Below are 25,734 nucleotides of genomic sequence, written 5' to 3' on the forward strand. Positions count from 1 at the left end.
TGTGGAGGTGCTAAGAAAAGCAAGGGAGCAAGTTGCCTTGGGTCTGCCTGAGCCTGGGGCACAGAGGTGGGGTGCGGGGGAGGACACTTGATGCAGGACATCTGTCTCCTATTCAGCCAGCCAGCGCAGCCCAGAAAAGACAAAGGAACCAGTAACTGGTTCTCCTAGACTCTGTGGCTTGCACCAGACAATGCTTTAACTTGCCACAGGTGAGGTGCCATCTACTATCTGGGGATAATTGGAGTATGGCATGTTTTTCTCCCCATCCCTAAAATGCCACATGTGTGAGAAACTGTAAGGAGGGAGCCATAGAGTCCAAGTACATCATTTCTAGAGACCAAGATAATCCTCATTAGTGGTGAGTTTTCTATTTCTTCTGGGTCTTTCTGAATGGAGCAGGGTAGAGAATCTGCCCCAAAGCAGTGACTTTACTACTTTAACCTTTTATTAAATGATGTCTCTTTCTGAGGAGCTTGGAAGTAACCAGTCTGCACACATTATTCCTTACATTACTGGTACTCCATCTACAACAGTTAGTGTCAGGCCATTCTGTCAAGTCTTAAAAGAATATCTTGCATTAGTTGCAGGAGGTTAATCGTTTAGCAAAGCTTAACTTGTACTTGGTCTGTAAATTGTAAAAATGAGTGATTTCTTTTACACATTTGTGTTTTTCAAGAGCTTTCTCTAAAGAGCACATGATGTATTTGTACCCTTGGCACTGAGTCTGGAATTCCTGATGCTGAACAGTCAGGAGAAATGGACTGTTGTTTAATGTCTAGGGAAATCCTTATCATTGGCATCAAAGAGTTAACTTCTCATATGAATCCAAGTGCCTGATTTATTACAGTTGAGATTGAGCCTTAGGAAATAAATGCAGTACTGTGATGTGGTGTGGAAGTCTGTACTTAAGCTATTTCAGGAATAAGTCCAAACCCCAAACCTGAAAAAGACAATGCTACTACAGTCAAACCTGGCTGAAGTAGTTTCCAGCATAACATGGAATAAGTGATATGTTTGGCGAAGTAGAGTATGTGACAGTTATGTGGCTGGACTCCATTCTAAGTGAAAATAGAAGCCATATCTTATGTGGTTTTGCCCTTCGCTGGTCACTGAAAACAAATTCCTTTAAAGAAAACAGCATCCTCTTTCTTCATGACATTTCCATTTCTTCTCCAATTTCTTCCTTCTCCTGAAGAAGGGTAATTGTAAATACCTCTTCGAAGAGCTTGCTGAAGACAAGAAATGTGTTCCCCAAACTAATTATCAGAAAATCCCAATCAAAGCAATAACAGCACCAGAAAATCACTCAACATATGGCAAGATATAACGTATGTACTCTGTGTTAGCTTGAGAAAGTGGTAATTGTTTAACAGCTGAGTAAGTACCTGTCCACTTATATCTGTTAGACGAGGGAAGATGTTTCAAATAAGAGTTCATGAACTGAGAATGGATTCTGCATTGGAAGAGATAATTAGGGCTGTCAGCCAAACATACCTGATGCTCCTGTTGTGTCTTTCAAAAGTGATAGTTTTGAGCGTAATTGTAGAAAACAAGACTTCTCTTACAACATTTTGTTTTGCTGAGCCAGGTTAGAAGTTTTCAAATGTCAAAATGATTTGAAATGACATTTGTATTCCTCCCCAACCCACTAGGAGTTTTTAAATTTCTCTTCCCCCAAATATATATTGGTGGAATAATATAACCTTATATATGATTACTGAATTATGCTCTTGTATAGGTAATAGGCCTGTACTTGCTTGTTATTCCTCTCACTAAAGACTAATTAGTCAGTGGGCTCTTTGGTATCACTGTTTATAGTCCAGACCAATCCAAGATTTTTTTTTCTTTAAATCTGGAGAATGGTTTCCCTTTAAAGCTTTCTCTGTTTTGACCTTTGTTCCTCTTACACAATGCATACTACAAAGAACACTGGACTTTTATGTGTGTGCTTCCGTTCCAAGAAAAGATAGGGGTGACACTTCCTGTGTGATCCCCCTGTTAAATAAGAAATGGCTGCCCTCTAGTTTGTTATGCTTCCAACTCAATAAAAGAAATCATATTTTTTTCAGGGTTGTATTTTTCCTACTTCTGATTGGATGTCAGGGAGGTAGGTTTCTTTAGCATTGTTCCTTCAGTATACAACAATGGAGTTGGAAGGGACCTCAAGAGTGAGATAGATAGTCTAATACTCTACCCAGATAGAAGATCCCGTATATGCACCTATCCAGTTTCTTCTTGAAAATTTCCAATGAAGGAGATTTAATAACTTCCCTAGGCAGGTTGTTCCATTGCCTTATGGTTGTTACAGTTAAGACATTTGTTTTTATGTTTAATGTAAATATGCTTTGTTATAGTTTAAGACCATTACCTTGTGTTCTGCCCCCTGGCAAGGGAGAGCAATATATCTTCTTCTTTATGGCAGTGATTCAAATATTGGAAAACGACTGTCAAATATAAACAAGACCTGTGTGTGTCCATGTCAGAGGATCTATGGGATGAGATAGGAGATCTTTAGTTTCATTTCATGGTTATAAAAAAGCTTGTGATGTATGTGTTTGTCACAAAGTTATGAAGAGAGACGGAAGATCTTGCAAGAAAAACTCTAGAACTGGCCAGTTTAGGAGGAAGCTTGGGAAACTTGCTGTTGGTTATTATTAAGAAGTTAGGAATAAAGAGGGAAAAACAATATGAACGTGAACAATAGGGCACAAACAAATATGTATAGCTGTTTATTTGTTATAAACCGTGTGGTTATTTAACCCATTCTCACTACCCCATTAAAGAAATGGTATTCAGAAGATGATCTGCTTAACTGGTTCTTCTCATTTGGACATAAAGGACACAGCTAGATGAGTACATATGTGCAGTTTGTGGCACCTCAAACCACATGCAACAAATGTGCAAGTGCATGCAGCAAATACACAGTGTGGTGCCAGAATTTGATACGAGGATGTTCCAGTATCAAAAAAACCCCAAACCGGCTGCAAAAAGTGGCGCAACATAGCATGTGCAGAAGCAGCATGTGTCATCAGAAACAGAACCTGACTCCTTGCAGCCAGATCAGCACCACTACTGCCCTGGGATCCCCAGGTAAGGCTGGTGGGGCCAGCACAGATGCTGGCCCCAGCCTTGCCTACCCCACCTGGGACAATTTAACACACCAGAGCGCATGTGCAGGGGCATGCTCTAGGGCATAAAGCAGTGACACAAATGTGTGCTGCTGCTTTTGTGACCCTGGAAACGCACACCTCTGCACGTGGGAATGCACCCAAATAAAATAATTGGAAGGGGATGGTAGCAGCTTCAAGGTCAATTCTTTCTCTGCCCAAAATGTGGGTGGAAGAGCTCAGAACGCTGCTAATGCTTTGCTGAGTATCCTCCAGAACAAAATACCTCACTCCCATCTATGAAAAAAGGGGCAGGTGGGGAAGCCTGTGGTGTTATGATCCTATCCATCCCTTTCCCTACTCTTTCAGAAAACTCACTGAAGGGAAGCTGGTCAGGGGGAAAAGGGAGAAAGAAAAACATTAATATATGGGGAAAGAGTCAAAATGTACAAATGGCCCTAAAAGTGAAAGGAGAATAACATCTTGGGACCAAGAACTATAATATTCTTTGCAGTGTGTAGTAGATTTGACTATTACCTTTAAGTAGCAGTTGCACTTATTTTATTCCAAATTAACTCAAGATACTTTTCAGCACACCCTTCCTTCAGTGCCTCCACTGAAAGGGAAAGAATTGCAGCTTTTTTAAATGTAAGTTATTCTTACTAATCTTTAGCTGCTTTTCAAGGTACCACATATAGAGTGATACCTCAGTGGTTTGGTTGTCTTCCTTATTTAAAGGCAGGGCAGGGTGGCACCTTAGAGACCTAATTTATTCAGAAAGACGTAAGCTTCCATAGGCAATAGGCTGTTGACTATGAAAGCCTGTGTCTTTCTGAATGAAGTGGCATGCTGCCCTGCCTTCTGCCTAGCTTCTGAACTAGCTAACTCTTGTATATGTGGGAGTTTCTCCTGCTTTTAGAAAATACTCAGTCTTTTTAGCTGATTTCAGGACTCACTATGCTCATTATGAGTCTTAGTTTGGTTCCTGGCATATGGCTAGGTATGTAAGTAAGTGGCTAAACTGATTTAAAGTGAGAGGCAAGGATTTTTGTGAATAATATCTTTTATTAAACCAACTGTGTGTTTGACTCTAGACTTCTTAAGGTTGGAAGGGACCTCAGGAGGTCATCTTGTCCAACTCCCTGCTCAGAGCAGGACCATCCCCAACTACATCATCCCAGCCAAAGCTTTGTCTAGCTGAGTTTTGAAAACCTCCAAGGATGGAGCTTCTATCACCTCTCTGGGTAACCTGTTCCAGGGTTTTACTATCCTCCTAGTGAGAAAATTCTTCCTAATATACAACCTAAACTTCCCTTGCTGCAACTTGAGACGGTTGCTCTTTGTTCTGTCATCTGCCACCACTGAGAAAAGTCTAGCTGCGTCCTCTTTTGAACCCCCCTTCATGTAGTTGAAGGCTGCTATTAAATCGCCCCTTAGTCTTCTCATCTCCTAATTAAATAAGCCCAGTTTCTTCTGTCTTTCCTTATGTCATGTCCCCCATTCCCCTCACCATTTTTGTTGCCCTCCACTGGACTGTATCCAATTTGTCCACATCCTTTCTGTAGTGGGGTGTCCAAAACTGAACATAGTACTCCAGATGTGGCTTCAGCAGTGATAAATAGAGTGAAATAATCACTTCCCTTGACTTAGGGGTAACACACCTACCAATGCAGCCCCGTATGCCGTTAGCCCTCTTGACAACAAGGGCACACTGCTGGCTCGTTCATCTTATTGTCCACTGTAATCCCCAGGTCCTTTTCTGCCGAGCTGCTGCCCAGCCAGTCAGACCCAAGCCTGTAGTGGGGCATAGAGCTGGACAATTTTTTAATGTAGCACATTCTTCTGCATTCAAAAGTTTATGAAAGTCTATCCCAACCATACAACTGGTACAATAAAAGATATTACCCACAACAGATTCTCTCTCACATATTTTCTGGGCTGTCACTGCTTTAACATCATTCTAGCAGTATGCACTGATGTAACCTATTCAACAATTAAACTGATTTTTCAATGAAGTATTAACTTGGCTGGTAGGGTGCAAGGTGGATATTATGTTTTCTCAGCATTTTTCAATGAATAGAGTTTCCTGCTCCGCAAAAGAAAAAAGGCATAAACTTTCAAAAATGAATCTGCCTATGGTAAGAACTGGTGAACTAAATGAGCTGAGAGCAGAAGATTTGCTTTCTGAAATATGAAACTGGTTTGTAAGAAGACTGTGTTTTAGTCTTGTGCACTAAAGTATGATGACATATTTTTTTAGGACTCTTAGAGCATGTCTACATGTCACTGTATGGCGATGTAGTGATCGCATGGGTATAGTGTGCCAATGTAACTCCCCCTAGTACAGTGTGTCATTATGGTGACATAGTGGCAAAATCTAACTGTGCAGCACACAGTTTTGGAGTCCAAAAGGAAGTACTAAAGCATGGTGCTGTACGGCAACATGTAGATGTGCCCAAAGACTATAATCTCACAAATTACAAAAATGGTTCAAAGGCTGGAACTGTTTCTGAGCCACCCACAGGACAACTAAAAAAGAAAATAGCACTGACTGATAAGCAGAGATTGTCCTTGCATTGTTTTTGCAAGGCAGAGGTCAAGAGCAGCAGTAGGGGCTGAAGAATAAACTTGCGTTGAGAAGTATGGAAGGACACTGCAAGGTTTGCAGTAGGGAGAGCTGCCATGTAGTTGCAGCCTAGGGCTTCTGAGGCCATAATAGTAGTGGTAAGTGTACTTCCAGGAGGATGAGAGGGGCCTACTCTGTCTTATGCGTATAGCAGAACATTTTATTGATCTTCTGAAGTGAACAGTATATTCCATTCTAATCTCTGCAGTCTTGCAGCTTGATTGTTCCAGGTGTCAGGTACAACTTGTATTGTCTTTAGCATCTGTTCATTTCCCCTGGAATTCAATTAAAGTTGTAGTCACATACCTTCCAGCAAATTTGGCCATAATCAGATCTATTCAGAAGTTTAAATTTGCATTTTCAGTAGCAGTTTAGCTGCTCCCATGCTTTAGAAGATCAGAGTTACTTTTTTAAACCAGAGGCAAATGTAAGGAACAGTAGAGTTAGCTGTTGAAGGCAGACATTTGTAATAGCTTTGTGTGTCTCCCAATGGGGAAGGAGTATAGTTACTAAAAGTATTAGTAACTGGGGGAAGAATGGGAGGAGACCAAGCTTATAATAAAACCCTATAGCAGTTCACAGGAAAACTTGATCCATGTTACAAAACATGTTTTTACTATTATTTCTTTCTAAGAGAATATGATATAAGTGCAGACACTTTTTATCTAGCTGTGAAGCAGCTTATGTGAAGTAAACTTATTTGAATTGATTGAAATGTAAATTCATGTTTATATGATTTTGAAATTTGAAATAGGCAAGTTAAACAAAAGATACTTACTGTATTTATAATTATATAATGTTATAAGTGGTGCAGAGGTTACTAGACAAGCCTAGACAAATCAAATTTTAAAAATACCTTTCTAATTAAGCTAGTCCCTTGGTGCAAATCATTGGTAGTGTCTTGGCCTTGCTCTTGATTTTAACATCAAGAGAAGTATTTGTAATGGCTATAGTTAAGAGCTTTAAGCCCAGCTCTGCTCATGATCAGCTAACACCTGTTGTGATGAAAAGCTATTTTAGTTGTACAGTCCCAGGATTAGTTTTATAGACAGAAATAAACTCTTGTCATGCACTTGAGTGAGCAGCTTTAGTCTCTGGAAAAACCATGCAGAATGTGTGGTCTAAACCAACTGAAAAATATATGGGATATTAGATTAATAGTGGAAAATGGCACTTACACGTGTGTTGGTCTCTCAGCCTTCACAGGAAAGTAAATCTTTCTTTTTCCCCTGTCATTCTGGTAGTTTAGGATTTCTGTTTGGATCTCTGGTTTGCTTGAAGTGATAAGCAGCTGTAGTTCACTTAGAAAAGAGGTAGTGAATTAAAATAGTAATCAGTTGAGCATTCAGATATGCCATTTGAAGAGATGCTAAATTTATGAAGCAGTAGGCCCCTTTTTATCTAAAAAATTTGTTATATCCAAGGTAAATTCACTCTACTGCTTTGTGCGGTGCATTGTGAGAGTGACGCACACCAAAATTATAGTCTCCTGTGTGGATCTGTGCTCCTCACTTTTAGTCTGTGATGTGTGTTTCTGTAGTTGCCATCCCCATTATGATAGTGCCCAGTGCTTGTGTGTACTGTCTGCTGTTGGTGAGTACCAAAATTATCTTGTAAAAGTGGTAGAAATGAGTCTGGGGGTCAGTACAGTCAAGGTCTTGGAACATATCCCTGTTTGTTACAATGTAAAGTGGAGTTGGTTTATGGCAATTTCAGTTGCGCGCCATTTTCCAGGAATGCACGTACAGCTTAAAGTGAGGGAAACCTATATTATTTAAAAATAAAATTGTGAGAAAATAAACACAAAATTAAGTATTGGGTTTCCATCTCAAGTCACAAGCATTTTAAAGATACGAGTGAAGTTTTAAAGCTTACAAAAGAAAGAAATTCACAGATCTGTCTCAAGCCTAGTATCTGACTTCTAAGTCAACATCCTGGAAGCACCCTTGATGTTTCATTTTGGTTCTCTTGAGCAGTTCTTCTAACCTATGCAACATAGGTATAGGACAACAGTAAAGTAAGATAAGAAGCTTGAAGAAAAAGAGATGAATGCAACCATAAAAAGGTGAAGGCAGTTTCCTTTAAGAGAATCATGTCTCACAAGGAAAACCATTGGCCTGAGTACAGGGCCATATTCTTTCAGGGAATTGACTAAATCAAAACTTTCTGCATCAAATATATATACTGGAAACAAGGCAAAATATAAGCACTCAAAACTATGAGGATTCTATTGTGATTCAAAGGATTTTTCTGTAAATTAGGTAGATTATTGACTTTAGAGTGTGGAATCTCTTGCGCAGCTCTAGAGTTTTATTTCTCTCACAAGATGGTTTCCTTCTGTCCCTACATTGCCCTTGAGTCTTAAAACCATCCTTTTAGAGTCATAATTCTTCCTGTGGCTAGATGGATTCAGACATTAAATTCTCAAGATGTGAGAGATTTTACCCTGCCTGAATATACTTTCTCTCTCTCTCTCATGCACAAGATAACTCTTCAGTGTTAAAAGTCAGCTATGTCAAAAAGGATTAGAATTTTTAATATTGTAACTGGAGTCTCTGAGTGAAATTATAATAGAAAAATCTTTTTCAGAACCATATGAAAGACCTATGGACAGTAAGATACGACTAGAGAATATAGAAGTTTCTACTTTATTATTGCATTTTTCTGTGTTCCAAGTAATGGTAGTTGTCTAAAAGCTGATTGTCTTGAGCAGATGCCCTCTTTTTTTTTTTTATATTCATATATATCACCCAGGTAGTAACACATGAAATTAAAATATTAACTATTTTTCTTAGGTAAGTTTTGCAAAGGTGAGGAATTATTAGAAGCTGCTTGAGTTACCACAGTGATTAATGGTTACACAACTCAAAATAGTTATTTTGGAATATTGTATGAGATACCGGTGGTAACAGATGACTGAAGTTGTTATGAAGAGAAAATGGTTGCAGGTAAAGATATGATTTGGCTTCAGCATCAGATTTCTTTATTCACAAATTAGTTCCAAGCAAACAGGGGCAGTTATATAAAATGGTAATGTGGAGTGTAAATCATGAATAGTTGTATAGAACCCATTAAACTCAAAAACACAAATTCTTTGTTGGTGCACAAACAAGTTAGGTTTGGCCTGTTGTGTTTTGGTGTAGCTGTCCAAAATGAATGGTCATTCTCCACTTATGGGTGTGTCTGAATTTTGGATTGAATTGCAAAATGTATTTGATTAGGTGATGTCCCCAACGGGCAATAAAACATTAATGAGAATTATTTCCATGTGAGCTTTAGATTGTTTAATTTTTACTAAACTGATGTGCATATGTGTACATGTGTGTGTCTTACAGAAGGGCAGGCTGTGGCTTCATAGTTAAAGATGAATGTAGTTTTGTACGAGTCTCTGAAAAGATGATTATTAAGGCTCATATATGTGAGAGCCCAGCAGGAAAAATTATGCTGAGGGGAAACCAGCATGGGTTTGTAGCAGGTAGATCATACCTGACTAATCTAGTTTCTTTTTATGAGCAGGTTACAAAACACTTGGATGCAGGAGTTAGGGGTAGATATCGTTTACTTAGGCTTCAGGAAGGCCTTTGATACGGTATCTTACCCCATACTGGTGAACAAATTTAGAGGCTGTGACTTGGATGATTACACAGTCTGGTGGGTGGCAAATTGGCTAGAGGGTCGTACCCAGAGAGTGGTAGTGGATGGGTCGGTATTGACCTGGAAGGACGTGGGCAGTGGGGTCCCGCAGGGCTCGGTCCTTGGACTGATACTCTTCAGTGTCTTCATCAGTGACCTGGACGAGGGAGTGAAGTGTACTCTGTCCAACTCTGTGGATGATACAAAACTGTGGGGAGAAGTGGACACACCTGAGGACAGGGAACAACTACAGGCAGACCTGGACAGGTTGGACAAATGGGCAAAAAACAATAGAATGTGATTTAACAAGGAGAAATGCAAAGTGCTGCACGTAGGGAGGAAAAATGTCCAGCACACCTACTGCCTAATGACCTGCTCGGCAGCACGGAAGCAGAAAGGTATCTCAGAATCCTAGTAGATTCCAAGGCGAACATGAGTCGTCAGTGTGGTGAAGTTATCAGAAAAGCTAACTGCACTTTATTGTGCATCAGCAGATGCATGACAAATGGAACCAAGGAGGTGATACTTTCCCTCTGTCGGGCGCTTGTCAGACCACGGTTGGTGTACTGCGTGCAGTTTTGGGTGCCACACTCACTCTGCTCACCAAGGTGCCCCTGGGGGTCACAAGAAATAATGGCCATAAGCTAGCAGAGAGCAGATTTAGACTGGACATTAGGAAGAACTTCACAGTTAAAATAGCCAAAATCTGGAATGGGCTCCCAAGGGAGGTGGTGCTCTCCCCTACCCTGGGGATCTTCATGAGGAGGTTAGATAGGCATCTGGCTTGGGTCATCTGAACCCAGCACTCTTTCCTCTCTATGCAGGGGGTCAGACTCAATGATCTATTGAGGTCCCTTCCGACCCTAACATCTATGAATCTATGCAAATTAATTATTCAAAATATTGTGTGTGAAAATACAACATGCTGCCATGGTACTTATTTTTAAATACTGAATACATTATTTGAAAATTTAAAATGAAATATTTTAATTAGTTTGTGAATTACAATATTTTAAAATGTTTGTTACACCATAATTGGAAAGAAAAATGGGGGGAAATCTTGTACTGTTTCATTTAGTCTGGGATGACAAGCATTAAAATGACTTAGCAAGTCAGTGCAGGGTTCTGCAGACCAGTGTACAGTTTTTGAGGGACCTTCCTTAATGAAAGCTCTGAGATAGGAATTGGTTTAGTGCAATCCCTGTGCTGAGTTCCATAATATTAAGTGTAATCTCTACAGGGTTAAATTGAATTTACTGGCAGACTTGAACAAAAATAAAATCACCTGTGAGAATACTGAGGATATGCCCTCTGAATTTTTTTTAAGGAAGTTATTAGTGAAAGTACAGCTAGAAATGAGACTAGATTTCTTATGAAGTGCCAGATGTACTCATAACAAATTAATTCTTTAGGGGAAAAAAGTTGCTAAGCAGCAAAATACTTAGATTATTGTGTGTTATTAAATTGGTTTTTAACCCTGACTCCCCCTATTTGCTGCTCCCCTCATTGTCCTGACTGCTGGTGCAGCTGGGATGTCCAGGCTCCCTGTTCCTTCTCTGGCTTTTACTTCCTGCCCCTTGCCCCATGGGGTGGGTGGGCAGGCTGGTGCAGGCCTCTGCAGCCCGCAGTACCAGGGGAGCCCATAGCCAAAGCAGGTGGGATGAGCCTGCCTGCTCATGTGGTGCGTGGGTGTTGGGGGCTACCTGCCAGTGTACAGGTGCAGTGAGGGATGGGGGAGCCCACCCACATGCACAGTAGCAGGGGAGCTACCCACGCATATGTGGCCAGGAGGTGGGGGCATGATCCCTGTGGCCTGTAGCCCCTGGCTGCTAAGAAGGTGGACAGCCCTGGTTTAAACTACTTTATGCACTGACATAGTGAATTGTTGTAAATGTGAATGGCAAAAGGATGGTATCATAAACACAGTACACAGCAAATGCACCTTTTCTTGTCTGTTTAATTTATGACATAAAAGGGTTCATAAAAAAAGAAAACAAAACAACTTTGGTAGTGGTTATAAACAGCATAATTATAGACTGCCTCTCTACTGCCAAATCAACAGAAGATTGGTAAATTGCAGAGTTGTGTGTTGTGATAATAACTGAGTCTGCATTTCTTTCCAAAGGCAATGGCAGGGAGTATAAGAAGTGAGAGATTTTTGTTTGTAATATGTGTTTTGGCTGGTGATTCTGTGCTAAGTGATGCTGTTTTGATTTTTGTAGTAATTTTTATATTGCACATTTTAAATTGTTACGGGCATCTACAGCCAGAATAAGTATTAATTTATGTTACATTTGAAACCCAGATAACAAATAACCTCTCTGTCTGACAAACTATAGGGTTTTTTTCTGTGTTCACATATCAAATAGCTGAACAAAAAGTATTAATATAGACTGACTTATAGTGTGGGTCAGAACAAGACAGGAACCTTCTGTGAGGTTTAATTATAACTACAAATCTAGTCCTCTCTCTGTTTCCCTGATGTCTGTTCTTGTTTCAGTATGTAAATAGAGTTTGCATTGGAAATTGCTTAATCACAGATATACTGTATACTTAGCATTAATCATTTTTAAGCAAATTTGTGCAATATGATATATTCACTGACATTTTTTTTAATAATCAAGAATTAAAACTGCCTGATGGTATGTCATGCCATTCCAAAACTCGAGCTTCAGAAAAGTAAGGTATAGTTAAGGTACATGCTAATGCGATCGTAATGTTCACCTCGTTAACCTTACCCTAGAGCTGACAGGAAGCCATGTGGAATGAGCTGTATGCACTTATGCTTCATTTATAGTTGGACAAAGTTCTTTGGGTAAATCCAGTATATTTTATTAGACTAACTCAAGTAGTTGGAAAAATTCTTCTTTGCAAGCTTTCGGGTATAAATAATCTTCAGGTATAAATTTATACACTTTGGGTATAAGTAGCCTTCATAGTTGGATGCACAGTTATCTTGAATAGTAGAGTTAATTAGGGAAGCACAGTGAGCTTTTGAGTGTAATAGGAGGGTCCACAGAATCTCCTCTGGGAGTCCTGAGCTGCTTCCCCCTGCTTCTCTGTGTACATGGTAAAAGAGAATAGGTGGGTGTATAGTTTGAGAAATACAATATGCCTCGTTTCAGCAATGAGCTGCATAGGTTGTCATTGGGAGCATATGGGGATTGCCTTCAGTGAGTGAAATGGGATATGAGAGGAGTGAAAGGATTGTAAAATATAGCCAGTGTGGCAGTACATCTTAAATGTTTGAGAATAAGGTAAGACTTAGGTAGCTCTTTTTCAGAAGAGCTTATCTGCAAAAACAAGGGAACTCTGGGTTCAGTTCCCTGTTCCCTGCCAGACTTCTGTGTGTGACGGTGGGCAAAATGCAGTGTCTTTCTATGTCTAAATTTCCCACCTCTGCATTTTTACCTCAGTAGATGTTGTGAAGAAAAGCCCAGGTGCTACGTTGGTTGAAGCCAGAGCAGCCAAACCTGTCCTGATTAATTGGTTCCTTGTCTGGATTTGAGAGAGACCAGAGGTTAATCCCCTTCAACAATGCTGGCTGGACAACTTCCTCTTGCTGCTTTAACCTGCCATATCCTCCAGTCCCTACCTCTGCTGCAGCTGTCCCTTGTGTACTCCCGTTGCAAATCCCTACTGCCTTGGGCCTTCCCCACCAATTCCACATTCCCCCTTACCCAATCATGCTCCAGGAAATATTGGGTAGCCATAAGGAAGTGGGACAAATTCCTGCAAACACCATTACCTACTTTTGCCACACATGAACATTTCTCTCTTCAATGTGTTTGTGCATGTTCTATTTAAAACCAAATGCTTCCTCCACCATTTTCCATTGTGCATCCTTGAAGGGACAGTGGCTGCTGTGCACTAGCTGAGAGAAGTGTGAAGCAGTTGAGATTATTTGGAGGGCAGTTAGAGATGTTGTTTGAGCCTTAGGTTTGCACAGAAAAATCATATAATAGTAGTAATGGAAAGCTGGAAAGGACCTCAAGAGCACATCTTGTCCATCTCTTGCATTGAGGCAGGATCAGATATACCCAGAGAATCCCTAACAGTTTTGTCTAGCTTATTCTTAAAATTCTCCATTAAGCAGGATTCAACAACAACCTCCCATTTTAATACTTAGCCACCTTCATAACTAGGCTGTTTTTTCTAAGATCTCATCTAAATCTTTACTGCAAATTAATATGGTTTCGTGTTCTTTCCCGTATAACCATAGAGAGCAATTGTTCACCATCCTCTTCAGAAACCTCTTAGAAGGTTTACAAAACTGTTATCATGTCACCTCATATTCTTCTCTTTTCTAGACTAAACAAGTCCAATTCCTTCAACCTTTCCTCATGGGTCATGTTTTGCAAACCTATTATCATTCTTGTTGCTCTCCTCTGGACTCATTCCAGCTTGTCTACATTTTTCTTAAAGTGTAACTGGAGATACTCCATTGAGGCCTCACTGGTATTGAGCAGAGTGGAAAAATAATTTATAAGAACCTGTTGACTTTGTTAAATGATGTTTTAGGAAACTGTATCTTGGGAATCCTATGATCTCGGAATGACCCCAAATTTGAACCTAGCAGCTCCATGAAATGCAACAGATTTCAGGATTATCTAAGTAAACAGGTGTATTTTAGAGTACTTAAAAGTTATCTTTTGAACAGACAGCTCTTCTTAAGATTAACAATAGCAGAGCTTGCATTTCACTATAATCTTCTGAAATGAAAACTGCATCAGTGTCAGCAAATCACAAAATCAGAATGACAAGCAAAAAGTTCTGCTTTATTCCCTCTTGCTGCTTGTGATAAAGCTGTAGCCTGATTCAGCATCTATATTTGCATCTGCAAGGGGAGCGGGTAACATATTATGGATTCAAGTGTCAGCATTATGTAAATGTTACACAGTTCTCCTATTCTTTACCAAACACAAGTATACTACCATAAGTAAGATGCTAGTGCATGGATGAGACCAGCTTGTAGATAGCTGATGCTGGGCATGTCTACACGAGACTACTGTGCAGTGGTTACTGCACATGTATTTAGTACTTGTATCAGCCAAGTACTAAATACATATGCAGTAACCGGAGTTACTGCACAATAGTGTTAGAAATATTATTAAAAATGCATTATCAATAGTGTTGTTAGAACAGCACAGCTGCCAGCTCTCCATGTCTCCCTGGTGGAAGAAGCGGGGAGGGAGATTGAAAAAAAAAAAGCTACTAAGGGCTCTTTGTATTAAGGTATCACTCTCTCTTTGTTCTGCAAATTTACTATCTCTTTGTTACACTAAATCACACTTCCTTTCATGCCCCCTACATTTCTCAGGCTAGATAAGAGTAATTGCCATCTTGTCCTTGGGTTTGAACTTCTTGTAACCTAAAGTACTTTCTGAGCAAGCGCAATTAGCTAATACATATAAGCCTATCCGCCCCGCATACTTAAGTAGTTAATTATAATGCACATGCGATGTATGACGTGACGTCATTTCATATATGTTTGTATGAACCGGAAATGAGTTGTAAGAGTTCCTGCTTCTGTACACGTGCTCAGGAGAGAGGGGATAAAAGCCTGCTGAGAAGTGTTCCTTGCGGGCAGAGAGGGTGGTCTTTTGTCTTCTCTCTCTGACCCTATTTGCAAATATATACCTTTTGTATTACCAACAATGTGTGCCTAAAGGATCATTGAGCCTCCAAAGAAACGAACCGTGATTTTTACATCAATAGTGTCAGTAAACACCTTTTAAGTGGTGTTGCTGCATAGTAGCCTAATACTACTGTGCAGTAGCGTCTCAGCACAGTTTTTGCCATGCAGTGCTACCACGCAGTAGCATCTCATGTACGCACCCACTGACCCCTAGCAAGACTGAGGTTATGGTGATCATCAGAGAAAAGTGCTTTGAGGAGTTTGCATCCATTGTCTGGTACAGTTCCTTTTGGCTGTTGTTAGCTCATATCCCAGATTATCAGTTTGTTCTTCACTAACACTAAAAAATCACAACAGCATCTGTGAGTAATGTTTTTTTATCAGCTCTGGCTGTCTAGGCAGTTGCATCCTGTCAGTGATGTGGCCTCAGTTATTCATCTCCCAGCTGGACTACATCAATATTTTATACCTGGACACAAACACAGGATATTTTAGGATACTCCAATTAATTTAGAATATAACATTGCATCTCCCTAGCAACACAGGCTTATATGAGCAAACTGAAACATGTCCTTTGCTCTCTAAAACTAGATTCTGATAGAATATTGAGTCCAGTTGCAGGTCTGTGTCTCCAAGGTGCATGGGGTCCTGCCTGTAACATATGGAAGATGGCCATATATCCTGAGGTGAAGATAAAGGTTGACATTAAGTATTTTTATTTACTTCAATGTACTTCTGAATCAGGCCCATAATAATACTGGCCAAGGCAACTGATTGCCTCTCGCTTTAAGTGGCCTACGGCTCAAGGTTTATTGTTTTTGATTTCTTTGTTGCTTTTATAAAGGAAATAGAGTAAATATTCCTTAAACATTAAGTTCTAGGTGAGTTTGTCTTTAAAAATACACTTTCAAAACTAAGCAGCATTGGAACTTACTTCTAAATTTAAGTTAAACCCATCAGTGTTTTTCCAAGCAGAGGATTTGTGCTTGAGGCTTCAGGAGCCTTTAGGGTCCTTAAAGGATGCTTTCGTTTTAAGCTGCACAGTTTGGATCTTGAAAAAATAAGCTTTAGTAACAACATGTAAGTTCATTTCATTGAACTTAACAGAGACTATTTGCCCATGTAGAATTATCTATTTGCATAATTGTTCATGGTACTGGACTAAATTTTATTAAAAAAATATTAATAATACTGTAAATAGTACTGGTACCCAGCTTTCTGGCCTCATAGCCAATGAGTGCTGTAGGGGTCAGTCCATGGGCTAGATACCATGCTGGGTTGACTTATGGGGTTGGTCTTTAGGCAGACCAAACTCTGTATGCCAGATCCAGCTGCGTGCCACATCTGGCATGCACCAGCCTGAACCCATGAGCTGGCATAGATGGCCACATTATCCAGCCCACAGGCCTCCCCCTGGGTCTGGAAATTTGGCAGCAGAGGAATAACATTTAACACTGCCACTGTTCCCCCACTGCCAAATTTCCAGACCCCAGATGACATGGCTCCATGAGCCAGATCTGGCCTGCAGGCCAGAGGTTAAGCACCTTGCTTTAGATTAACATTAAATGTCTTTAATCTTATTTGCAATTAGCGCAGGCTGTTTTGTGTTAGTCTTTAAATCTTTCATTTTAATTTCCAGTTTATTTGCTTTCTACATTATCACTTCTGTGTTTGGGTTCTAAAAAGTGTGTGAAAATATTATAATGTAAACAAGCAAGTAAGAAAGATATTTAAAGGAAAGCTATCTGTCAGGTTTTGTAAATTCTTTCTTTCATCAAACTTAATTTTTGAAGTGACAGCCCTCAAAAAGAGTCCCTTAAAGACCAAATCAAGGTTTCCCTAATCTCCTAGTAATTTCCCCTCTCTGTTCCTCAGGATCATATTCCAAGTAATTTTTTTTGTCTTGAAAATGTAGAAGGATCCTTCCCCAGATGATTGGAAACAAATTAACCAACTCTACAGTAGCTTTAAAAGAATGACTCAGACACCAGAGGTAAAATAACAGGTGTGTTTGCTATCCAGCTGGAAGAAACAAGAATTCTTTTCACTTGAGGCCAGTCCTACAATATCTCACAGGTCTTGTTAACTAACTTGATTGACTTTCTTACACAGTATATGCTTTGTACAAGATGTCATGATATGACTTGATTTCTTTTACAAATAAAAGGAAAACCCTCTCAAGCACAAATGGAACATGTTACAAAAGTTGTCACTTTGCCTTTGTTTGTACTGATATAGTGTTTCAGTATAAAATACCTGGACACATTAGAAAAGCAATTTTATGATTCGTCAGCAATGGGGTATGCCGCTTTTTGCTTTATAGTGTTTGGGCTTCTTTAAAAATGTTTGATGTGTGGTGATTTAATGTGACAGAGCTCTGGAAACCCTTTCAAGTAAAAATGTTGCTTGGGTGAATAGCCTGAGAGGGAACAGGGAGTTCATAGTTCTCCCCTTTCTGGGAGGGGAGTGACAGAACAAAGGAGCAGAGTCCCAAGCTCTCCTGTTCTTCCAGGGCTCACATGACTTGTGTTTTGTAAAAGAGGAAAAGGGAAGAGCAAATTGACCAGGTATCACTATAGTAGGAGAGAAGACTGAAGCTGCATTTTTTTTTTTGAAGGGAAGAATAAGGAGGAGCAGAGAGCCTGGAGCTTCTGACTGCTTCTAGAGGTGGGGGATCTGAAAAACAGTGCTTTACTTTCAGCTTGGTGTGCCCGCGTTCTGAGTGCAGCACATGCCTAGAAGAGAAATTGCATTAGTTTGACCAGGCCTGCATTATCCATATGGCTTGTGTGCTTCAGCAGGACTTCCTGGTGTTCTTATCTAATAGCTGATTCAATCAGATATTAGATAAAAGTACCAAAAAGCCATGCTGAAATGCACGAGCTACACGGATGCTGGGGAACCAGGTCAAACTGACACAAGTCCTCTTCCAGTAATGTGCTGGGGTTTCCCCCCACCACCTGTCAGCAGCTCTGTGTTTCATAGATTCACAGAAGTTTAGGGCTGGAAGGGACCTTGTGAGATCATTAAGTCCAGCCCCCCTGCTGTGGGCAGGAAAGACTGCTGGGGGCATATAACCCCAGCAAGGTGTGCATCCGGTTTCTTTTTGAAGATCTCTAGGATAGGTGCAAGCATTTCTTGTAGTTAAGCAGCAACAAGAAGCCAGAGCTTCCATTGTGCGAAAGAGAAGGTGTGAGGCTGAGCACCTCCTGCATGCTCAGGGGGATGACGTTCCCCAAGACAGGAGAACTTGGTGTTTATATGGGACAGAACAGGAATTTTAGAGTTCATTAATGGGGGAGAGATGAAAACTACTACCCTGAGTGAAAAATTGCTTGTGTCACACTGTGTCCATTCCCTAAGACCACTGTTCTATCACTTCCATCACTATGCTTGTACTAGCCCCAGAAAGAAATCACTATCATTACTGATTAATGTAGATTCAGGGATGGCCAGCCTGTGGCATGGATGGTGTCTCTGTGTGGCACGTGACAGATCAGGGTGGAAGGGGCAAGCAGCACAGCAGCAGAAAGGACAGGGAGCAGGAAGCAAAGCAGCAGTTCAGGCAAGGAGTAGAAAACAAAACAGCAGATTGGGCAAGGGAAGGGGATCTGAGTGACATTCTGCAAGGTCATGGACTTAGTTTGCGGCATACCTGCTAAAAATACTGCCCTCCACTGGTATAGACGGCAACATAATACAGTAAGACAATTAGATTTTTTCAGTGCCAACAAAAGAAGCGTCTTATTTACTGTCCATGTTTTTTAAACAATGATAGTGATGCAAAAATAAAAGTTTCTTGTGGGTTGGAGAGTTGAAACAATTAAATAAAAGTGTTCCATTTTGTACAGAGTAAGTTACATAACTCCTTTTCTTTTTCCTTGTTTTATTGTTGTGACATTGTTTTAAATTTCTAAAATGGGCAAAAGAATCTTTGAGAAACTGTTCAGTGAGGAGACTTTTCTCTGAAATTATTTTATTCATTAGTTTTCTTAATTGCCTTAAGTAGAACAGCCCAGCAAATTGTAAAGTACCTTATGCAAGATTTTATCAACCTTCATTTAATGTTTATTGTTTCCAGATGTACTGTTTTACAGTGTAGTCCTGTGTATTAATAATGTCTGGTTTGGGCCACCGGGGAAAGTATAAAATCTTAGGACTTCATAGACTGACTAGAACCATTATTTTCTGGAATATGCAGAATATTGGTAATTTTAGTACCAAATGGCAATTGGTTGGTAATTTTAGGACTGCATAATACTTATTATTATTTGTTTTGAAGCTGTTTGTTAAGGCCCTTGAGTATAAACAGTTATCTTAAATCATTTCTCATTTTTTGTACTGATTTAAACATCATGGTTTAACAACGAGAAAATATGTGCATTTGGGAGTGTTGGCATGAGACTGAGCTGAGTACTAATACAATTACAGATGAGTCTAACTGAAAGGAACACCTGTTTTCACATTTTTGTTAAGGTGCTGTAAAAGCAGTAGTTTCCTGCTTGTGTACCATTTGTTTGCATTAAGAAAGCTATTGGAGAAATTCCTGTTGTCTCAGCTGTAACTGTTTTATAGGTATACCTGATATTTTGCCTATGTGTAACTTCAAAAATGAGGATTTGGATTAAGGAAAGGGCTTTAACTTGCTGACTCATTAGTTACTAAGGAACCCTCACATTCCCTCTGTATGCACTACCTGGATTGATAGTTGGGGAGTGCAGGAAGGCAGATTTTAGAGAGTTGTTACTCCTTCCTTCTAGTTCTGGGTATGACTGTAAACTGCATCTGACTGGAGTGCTTGGTGTTAACATGGTGGGGCTTCTGGTGGGAAGGTAGCGCTGATAAAACACCATGATGTTGCAACCTCCAGAGTAAGGTAAAGATAGGGTGCCTCAACCCACTGCCTTGTGGGTACTGTTTGGTTGGAGAAAGGCTAAGGGACACTACCCTGGCAGAAACATGTCCTCACTTAGTGTTAGGCAGTCAGCAGCAGTTCTTATCTGTTGCTCTCTGGCAGAAGCTACAGCCATCGAGGTACTGAACATCTGGACTCAGTCTGGCCTGTGGATTCAACCTCACTGGTATAAAGGGGGATGATAGGTCTAGGGCTGCCTCCACTCCTCCATACTTTTGCCTAGGCATATGTGGCAAAGGTCTTGGTGCGACGGTTGCAGGACTCAGCGGATTCATCAGGCACCCAACTAGACCTCTTACACGTACACCGTGATCCAGAGGATCCAACAGTTGCCTACTACTCCTTCCCTCTGTTGTGTGGCAGCAACCTTTGTTCCACCAGCATCCCACATGCCAACCAGCACAGTTGAGCAAGACTGGGGAAAAGTAATACGCTAATGTACAAATACTACAGCAGGTTTTTTTTTTCTTGTCGTTGTGACAAGGTACTTAGCAGAATTCACAGATTCATTGGAATCTGACAGGCTGCGCCATGAGCACTTATGCTGTGGTCTCAAACTTTTGACCTCTGGGCTATCAACTGTGCATCTTAGTTCCTGTGCCACCCCAGCCCACCTTAGCAATGGAAACAGTTCTGTCAATTACAGCTTTTCCCCTCTGCTGCTGCTTGGGTATCTGAGCTCTTAGTTTGCTGCTTATCAAAAATTTATTAAGGCATGAAGGCTGTGGGTAGGGACCTGCTTAATTTGCGGGTTTGTGGTTTTCACAGAAATTGTGAAAAATGGTGGCGTTTGCAGTTTTCAGGAAATATTCCATCAGCCATGATTTCCCACACAATCAACCCAAACTCCCCCCACCCCCAGCATATTATTCTATAATGCACTGTTTTAGAATCTCCCAACCCTTATCATGACATTTAGACAATGCAGCGATCCCTGCAGCCATTTTCACATGCTTGAGACTACTTATCTGCGGCAGTGGTGGGGCCTCTCCACCAAACTGCAGCGAGAGGCAGAGCTGCTGGGAAATGCCTGTGAAATTGGCCTTTCATGCCATAAGCAAGCCATGCAAAAGGCTTCCTTTCGTGATAAGTTAAGTAGGTCCCTAGCTATGGACAAATGTAACTTAATTGCTGTAAAAGGAGAGGAGGGGCTACCACAGTTGTTACAATGTAGTTGCATGTTCCTTTAGTGGCTCAAGTTAGCTAAAATGCTAAAACTTCAACACAGTTTCATTCAGGACTAAAATTGCACTGCTTTCGCTGCATTTATATTGCTAGAGAACCATGCAGACTTAACAGGTACAAGTGCAGAGATCTTATATCAGAATCTCTTGACACCGATGCAGTTGTTACATGTGTCTATACCAGTGGTCAGCAGCCTTTTTAAGGTTGTGGGCCAGGTTGACTCACTTTAGGTCATAGGTAGGCCAGTAGGTGGATGTGAGGACTCAGCCACCAGTTCTGATTTTCCATGCTGCCACCATGGGGAAAACACTTGTTGCCACTGCTTTTCCCCCATGCTGGCACAGGGGAAACACCAATGCCAGTACAAGGAACACTCCCTGTGCAGGTGCAAGGAAAAGTAACAGCTGCAGACAGATGCCAGCTGCCAGCACAGGGAAAGTACCTGCTGTTGTTGCTTTTCTCTGTACTGGCATGGGGTGCTTTCTGTGTGCTGGTGCAAGGAAAAGGAGCAGCAGCAACAAGTTCTTTCCCTGTGCTGGTGGCAAACGCTTGCCTCCTGCTACCACTTTTCTTTGCATTGGCATGGAGAAAGTGACTGTTGCCAAAGTCCCCTGCTGCCCAGTTACACCAAGGCCCCATGGCATGGGCCAGATCAAAAGGACTCATGGGCCCTAGGTTACTGACCCCTCGTCTATTCCAAAAATTGTAATCTAGGCATAAGCCAAGTCATAAGTATTCCTGCTCCTACCACATTAATATTTGATCAACAGCAACAGATGGTTGTATTTAATTTCTGTCTAAAAATTACTGTTAAAAATATGCAATGAAGAGCATAATCTTCCAAATTTCAGTGTCTGAAATTAATTGTCCTTTGAATTATTTAATTGCTAACTTGTTTTGTTTTTTAGTTTTGTTGTGGAACCTTGAATTTAGGACTTTGAGTTTGAGTTGTCTCAAATACGTACTTTATTCATTTAGAGGTTTATATTTGTATCCACCACCATATCATAGTAAATAGGGTTGCAGAGGATTTCAAGAGTTCATTTACACTATCCATCTTGCACTAAAACATCATATAGTACAAAATATACATCATATAGCGTAAATCAAACAATAGGTCAAATGGAAGTAAACCAGGGGAGCCAGGGGAAACCTTCCTTACAAAAATGTCACTCCTGTTAAACTAAAATAAACATAATTCAAGTGCTTAGCTAAACAGTCCCTGAAGTTTATTTAACATCTGGCTTGAATGAGCCACTGGAGGAACTGAGTTCCAGAAAAGTGCACCCTCCTTTGGGAATGCCTGATTGCCACCTGCAATGGAGTGTGCAGCCCTAAGAACCACCAGAGTAAGGTGAAAGATTGTAACTCCCATGACAGAAAAAACTGAGCCCTCATAACTAGACTTCAGACCATTTAGAGCTTTACTGATCCGGACTAACCTCTCAGATTGCAACAAGGGTGGGGCTGCTGAACTAATGGAGAGCATGAGGCCTAGTAGCAGCCTTCAGAGGCAGGACACTATTAAATCTTATGCTTTGTGGTTCTTTTCTAGTGTGGCTCCAGTAATTCAGCTTAGAGGTTACAAAGACATGGTTTACTAGATGGAGGGCCAGCAGATAAAGGTAAAATACCTTATGGCTAGACATAGATCCACAGCAGAAAGTGCACACAGTGCCATCAGTCACACTTTCAGTTGCGACATCGAACCTACCCTGGCTTCAGTTACCACCCTGTCTTACCTGCACTGTGTACACTAATTTGTTTCTCTTCATTTCTTTTCCTGCCATAAGCATTGGAAAGGCACGTAAGAGATTCATGGCAGCTACCAGTTACTTCTAGGCACAGCTTTGTTCACACCATGACACCAGGAAAACATTTTTTTTGCTTGCATTAGAGTCACTGTATAATTAAATTATACCTCTTGGTATTCATTCTCATTTATTTTACTCAGTATCTTTTATGATTTCCTTGTTCATCTGCTGTAAGTTATATTCCAAGTCCTACTCATCTGCCCTTCCATATTACTTGGAGATGAGAGGATCATAGTAATAGCCTTTTAAAGAAAACATTGGACCAGTACTATTTGTATTGTCTTGAATTTGCAAGTAGAAGCCATGACAATAGGTTTGAATTATAGAATGGATTATACTTTGGGCTGATCCACTAAACCAGTGGTCTCCAATCTTTTTTGATCGCGCACCCCTATCAGCAAAAAAAATTTTGAGCACGCACCCCCAATATATGTATATTTATATAAATATAAATAGAAGTACTAATATTTTTTTCCTGCACCCCAATGGATCATCTTGTGCACACACCCCACTTTGGAGACCACTGCACTAAACCACGAATAAGTAAAGGGCTAGGAACTACCATCAAATGTGTCACTTTTCCCCCATGGCATTTAAAATCAACACACTAATGATAAATAACTGTAAACCTTTTTTCCTCCCCAGTGTTTACTTTCTCAACCTAAGTTCTGGGCCATTCAGACTTCTGCCTTGCTTCTCCGGACAAAGCTTGAGAAAGGAAGTACTCGTCGAGTGGAACGGGCGATGAGGCAGACTCAGGTAGGACTTCTGCATGTACTGTTTCCAGTCCTTAGTTATGCTCCCTTACACATTTAGATGGCTGCTCACTTTGAGAGAAAAAATGGTATTTTTTTTATTCGATTTTTTTTTTAAGTTAAAGTGCTTCCTAAAATTATTTTTTTGAAAAGTTTGTAACTAAAATCTGGTTCCTTGTCTTTTTCTTTATAGAACTATTCAAATATCATAGTGTAATACTTCCCAATGCAATTTTTTTACCAATTTCATTTGAAGAAATACGAACAAAAATAAAATACATCTACAAGAATTGGAGCTTGTAAATACTGTAATTATAGTGCTGGAATATGGGGTAAAGAGCCATTTGTATGACTGGTCACAGTTTTAACCTTCCCACTGTGACATGTGCCTCTTAATTACTGCCATTTTGCTGTAAGTCTGGGACACTAACGGATGGAACTCTTCTGCTATGTAACATTTCATGGGTTAGGAGGTATATTTTGAAACACTGGTATTTCACATCAGTTTTATTAGTTAAATGGGGGGTTTTTGAGTCTCCAAGGAGTAAATTGGTTTTTAACACCTGATCAGTTTTGAATTCCTACTAAGCAGAGCACTGAGTTGTTTGGAGGATCCAGTAGATACAGGTCAGGGAGGTGAGGTTTCTAAAACTCTGGAAAAAATGTACTGTTTGAAGGCAATTGTCAATTTGAGTTGTCCGAAATATGTACTTTATTCATTTAGAGGTTTATATTGGTATCCACCATCATATCGTAGCAAATAAGGTTGCAAAGGATTTCCGGAGTTCTTTAACACTATCCAAGTGACATTGAGACCTGTCACATCCTACACTGATAAAGCCATAGCAGCTAAAGTGAGTATGGCATTTATTTAAGCAATTATACACCTGACATACTGCCAAAATCCATTTCAACAGAATGTGTAAAAGATGGCCTGATGAAGAAGTTGTGAGGAACTGATGTTTACAAATACAGGAAGTTTGGTTTATTATGCGTTTCTGACCATTATATGGTATGAGGGAATTTTTAATGTTATTTTATGGTGGGCAGGAAGGTGGAAAATTGACTAACACCAAACTTGAAAATTTGAGGCATTGACCACAGAATTAGCATTAGAGCTATGATTTTAAAATGAACTTTAACATGAATATGATTTACGTCAGGAGTGTTCAGCTTATGATGTGTGGGATGGATCTGGCTCAGGGAGCCTGGTGGTGTGTTTTGCGGGGCTGGTAAAGAGGCTAGGAATTAGGGGGTGAGCTGGGCAGGGACACGGCTTACTGCCAAAGTCCAGGGAATGGAGCTACTTGGTGAGACATGTCAGCAACGTGGGTGAGTCATAGCTGCATTAACTTCTGTGGTAAGTCTCGCCACTTGTCCCACTGCCATGTCTTGATCTGGTCCACTAGGATCCCAGCAGTCCACATTTGGCCTGGGGAGCAGAGTGCTTTTGATGCCTCTAATTTTAGATGTCTCTATACCAAACATTGGGATAGAATTATGCATTCATATTGATATACCAACTTGCTTTAGATGACAGCTAAACACCAACAGCTGCTTCCCCAAATAGATAAAGAAAAGTTGTATAATGAGTGATTCTTTAAGGTTAACCTGATAACTTGAACAACCTTATATTTAATTTGAATTTCAAGAATGATTAAATGTTAAGATAGAACTCATTTGATGATGCCCTTTTAATGTTTTAATTTTTAATTATTAGGAAATAAAATGTTAGGAAACTGTCAGATCAGTATTTCTTAATCAGATGTTCAAAGTTTTAAAAATCTTCAGGATCTTTGCACTTTTCAAGCCAGTATTTCAATCACTTTAATATAAACAGGAAGCAGCAGTCAAGAGCTAAAACAGTCTTCTTACTTTCCATTTGAATGTGTTCATTGTTGACCAGGGTGATGTATATTAGAGTCTGAGTTGGGATCTTCATTGCCAATCAAAATGTATTTCTGGGCCATGTGTGCACTTCTGTTTGTTATTTTTAATGGTGCTGCGCAAGACCATCAACTCCTTCTGTCATGCTTCCCTAAGTTGAGAGAAAGCTAGGGG

At 40.2% G+C, this 25,734-nt stretch overlaps 1 protein-coding gene across 2 annotated transcripts in view; it reads left to right on the forward strand.

Annotated features, from left to right (window-relative positions):
- The window catches only part of TTC27 (tetratricopeptide repeat domain 27), a 221,063-nt gene that overhangs the window by 95,796 nt on the left and 99,533 nt on the right, over positions 1 to 25,734 (forward strand). For both annotated transcript variants that reach the window (XM_090045604.1, XM_090045594.1), the window contains exon 10: positions 23,564 to 23,677. In XM_090045604.1, coding sequence (XP_089901730.1) covers positions 23,564 to 23,677 — 114 coding nt within the window. The remainder of the gene's footprint in view (positions 1 to 23,563; positions 23,678 to 25,734) is intronic.

Source organism: Crocodylus siamensis, chromosome 1 (assembly GCF_052110815.1).
Source record: "Crocodylus siamensis isolate JL-2025a chromosome 1, ASM5211081v1, whole genome shotgun sequence".
NCBI lineage: Eukaryota > Metazoa > Chordata > Crocodylia > Crocodylidae > Crocodylus > Crocodylus siamensis.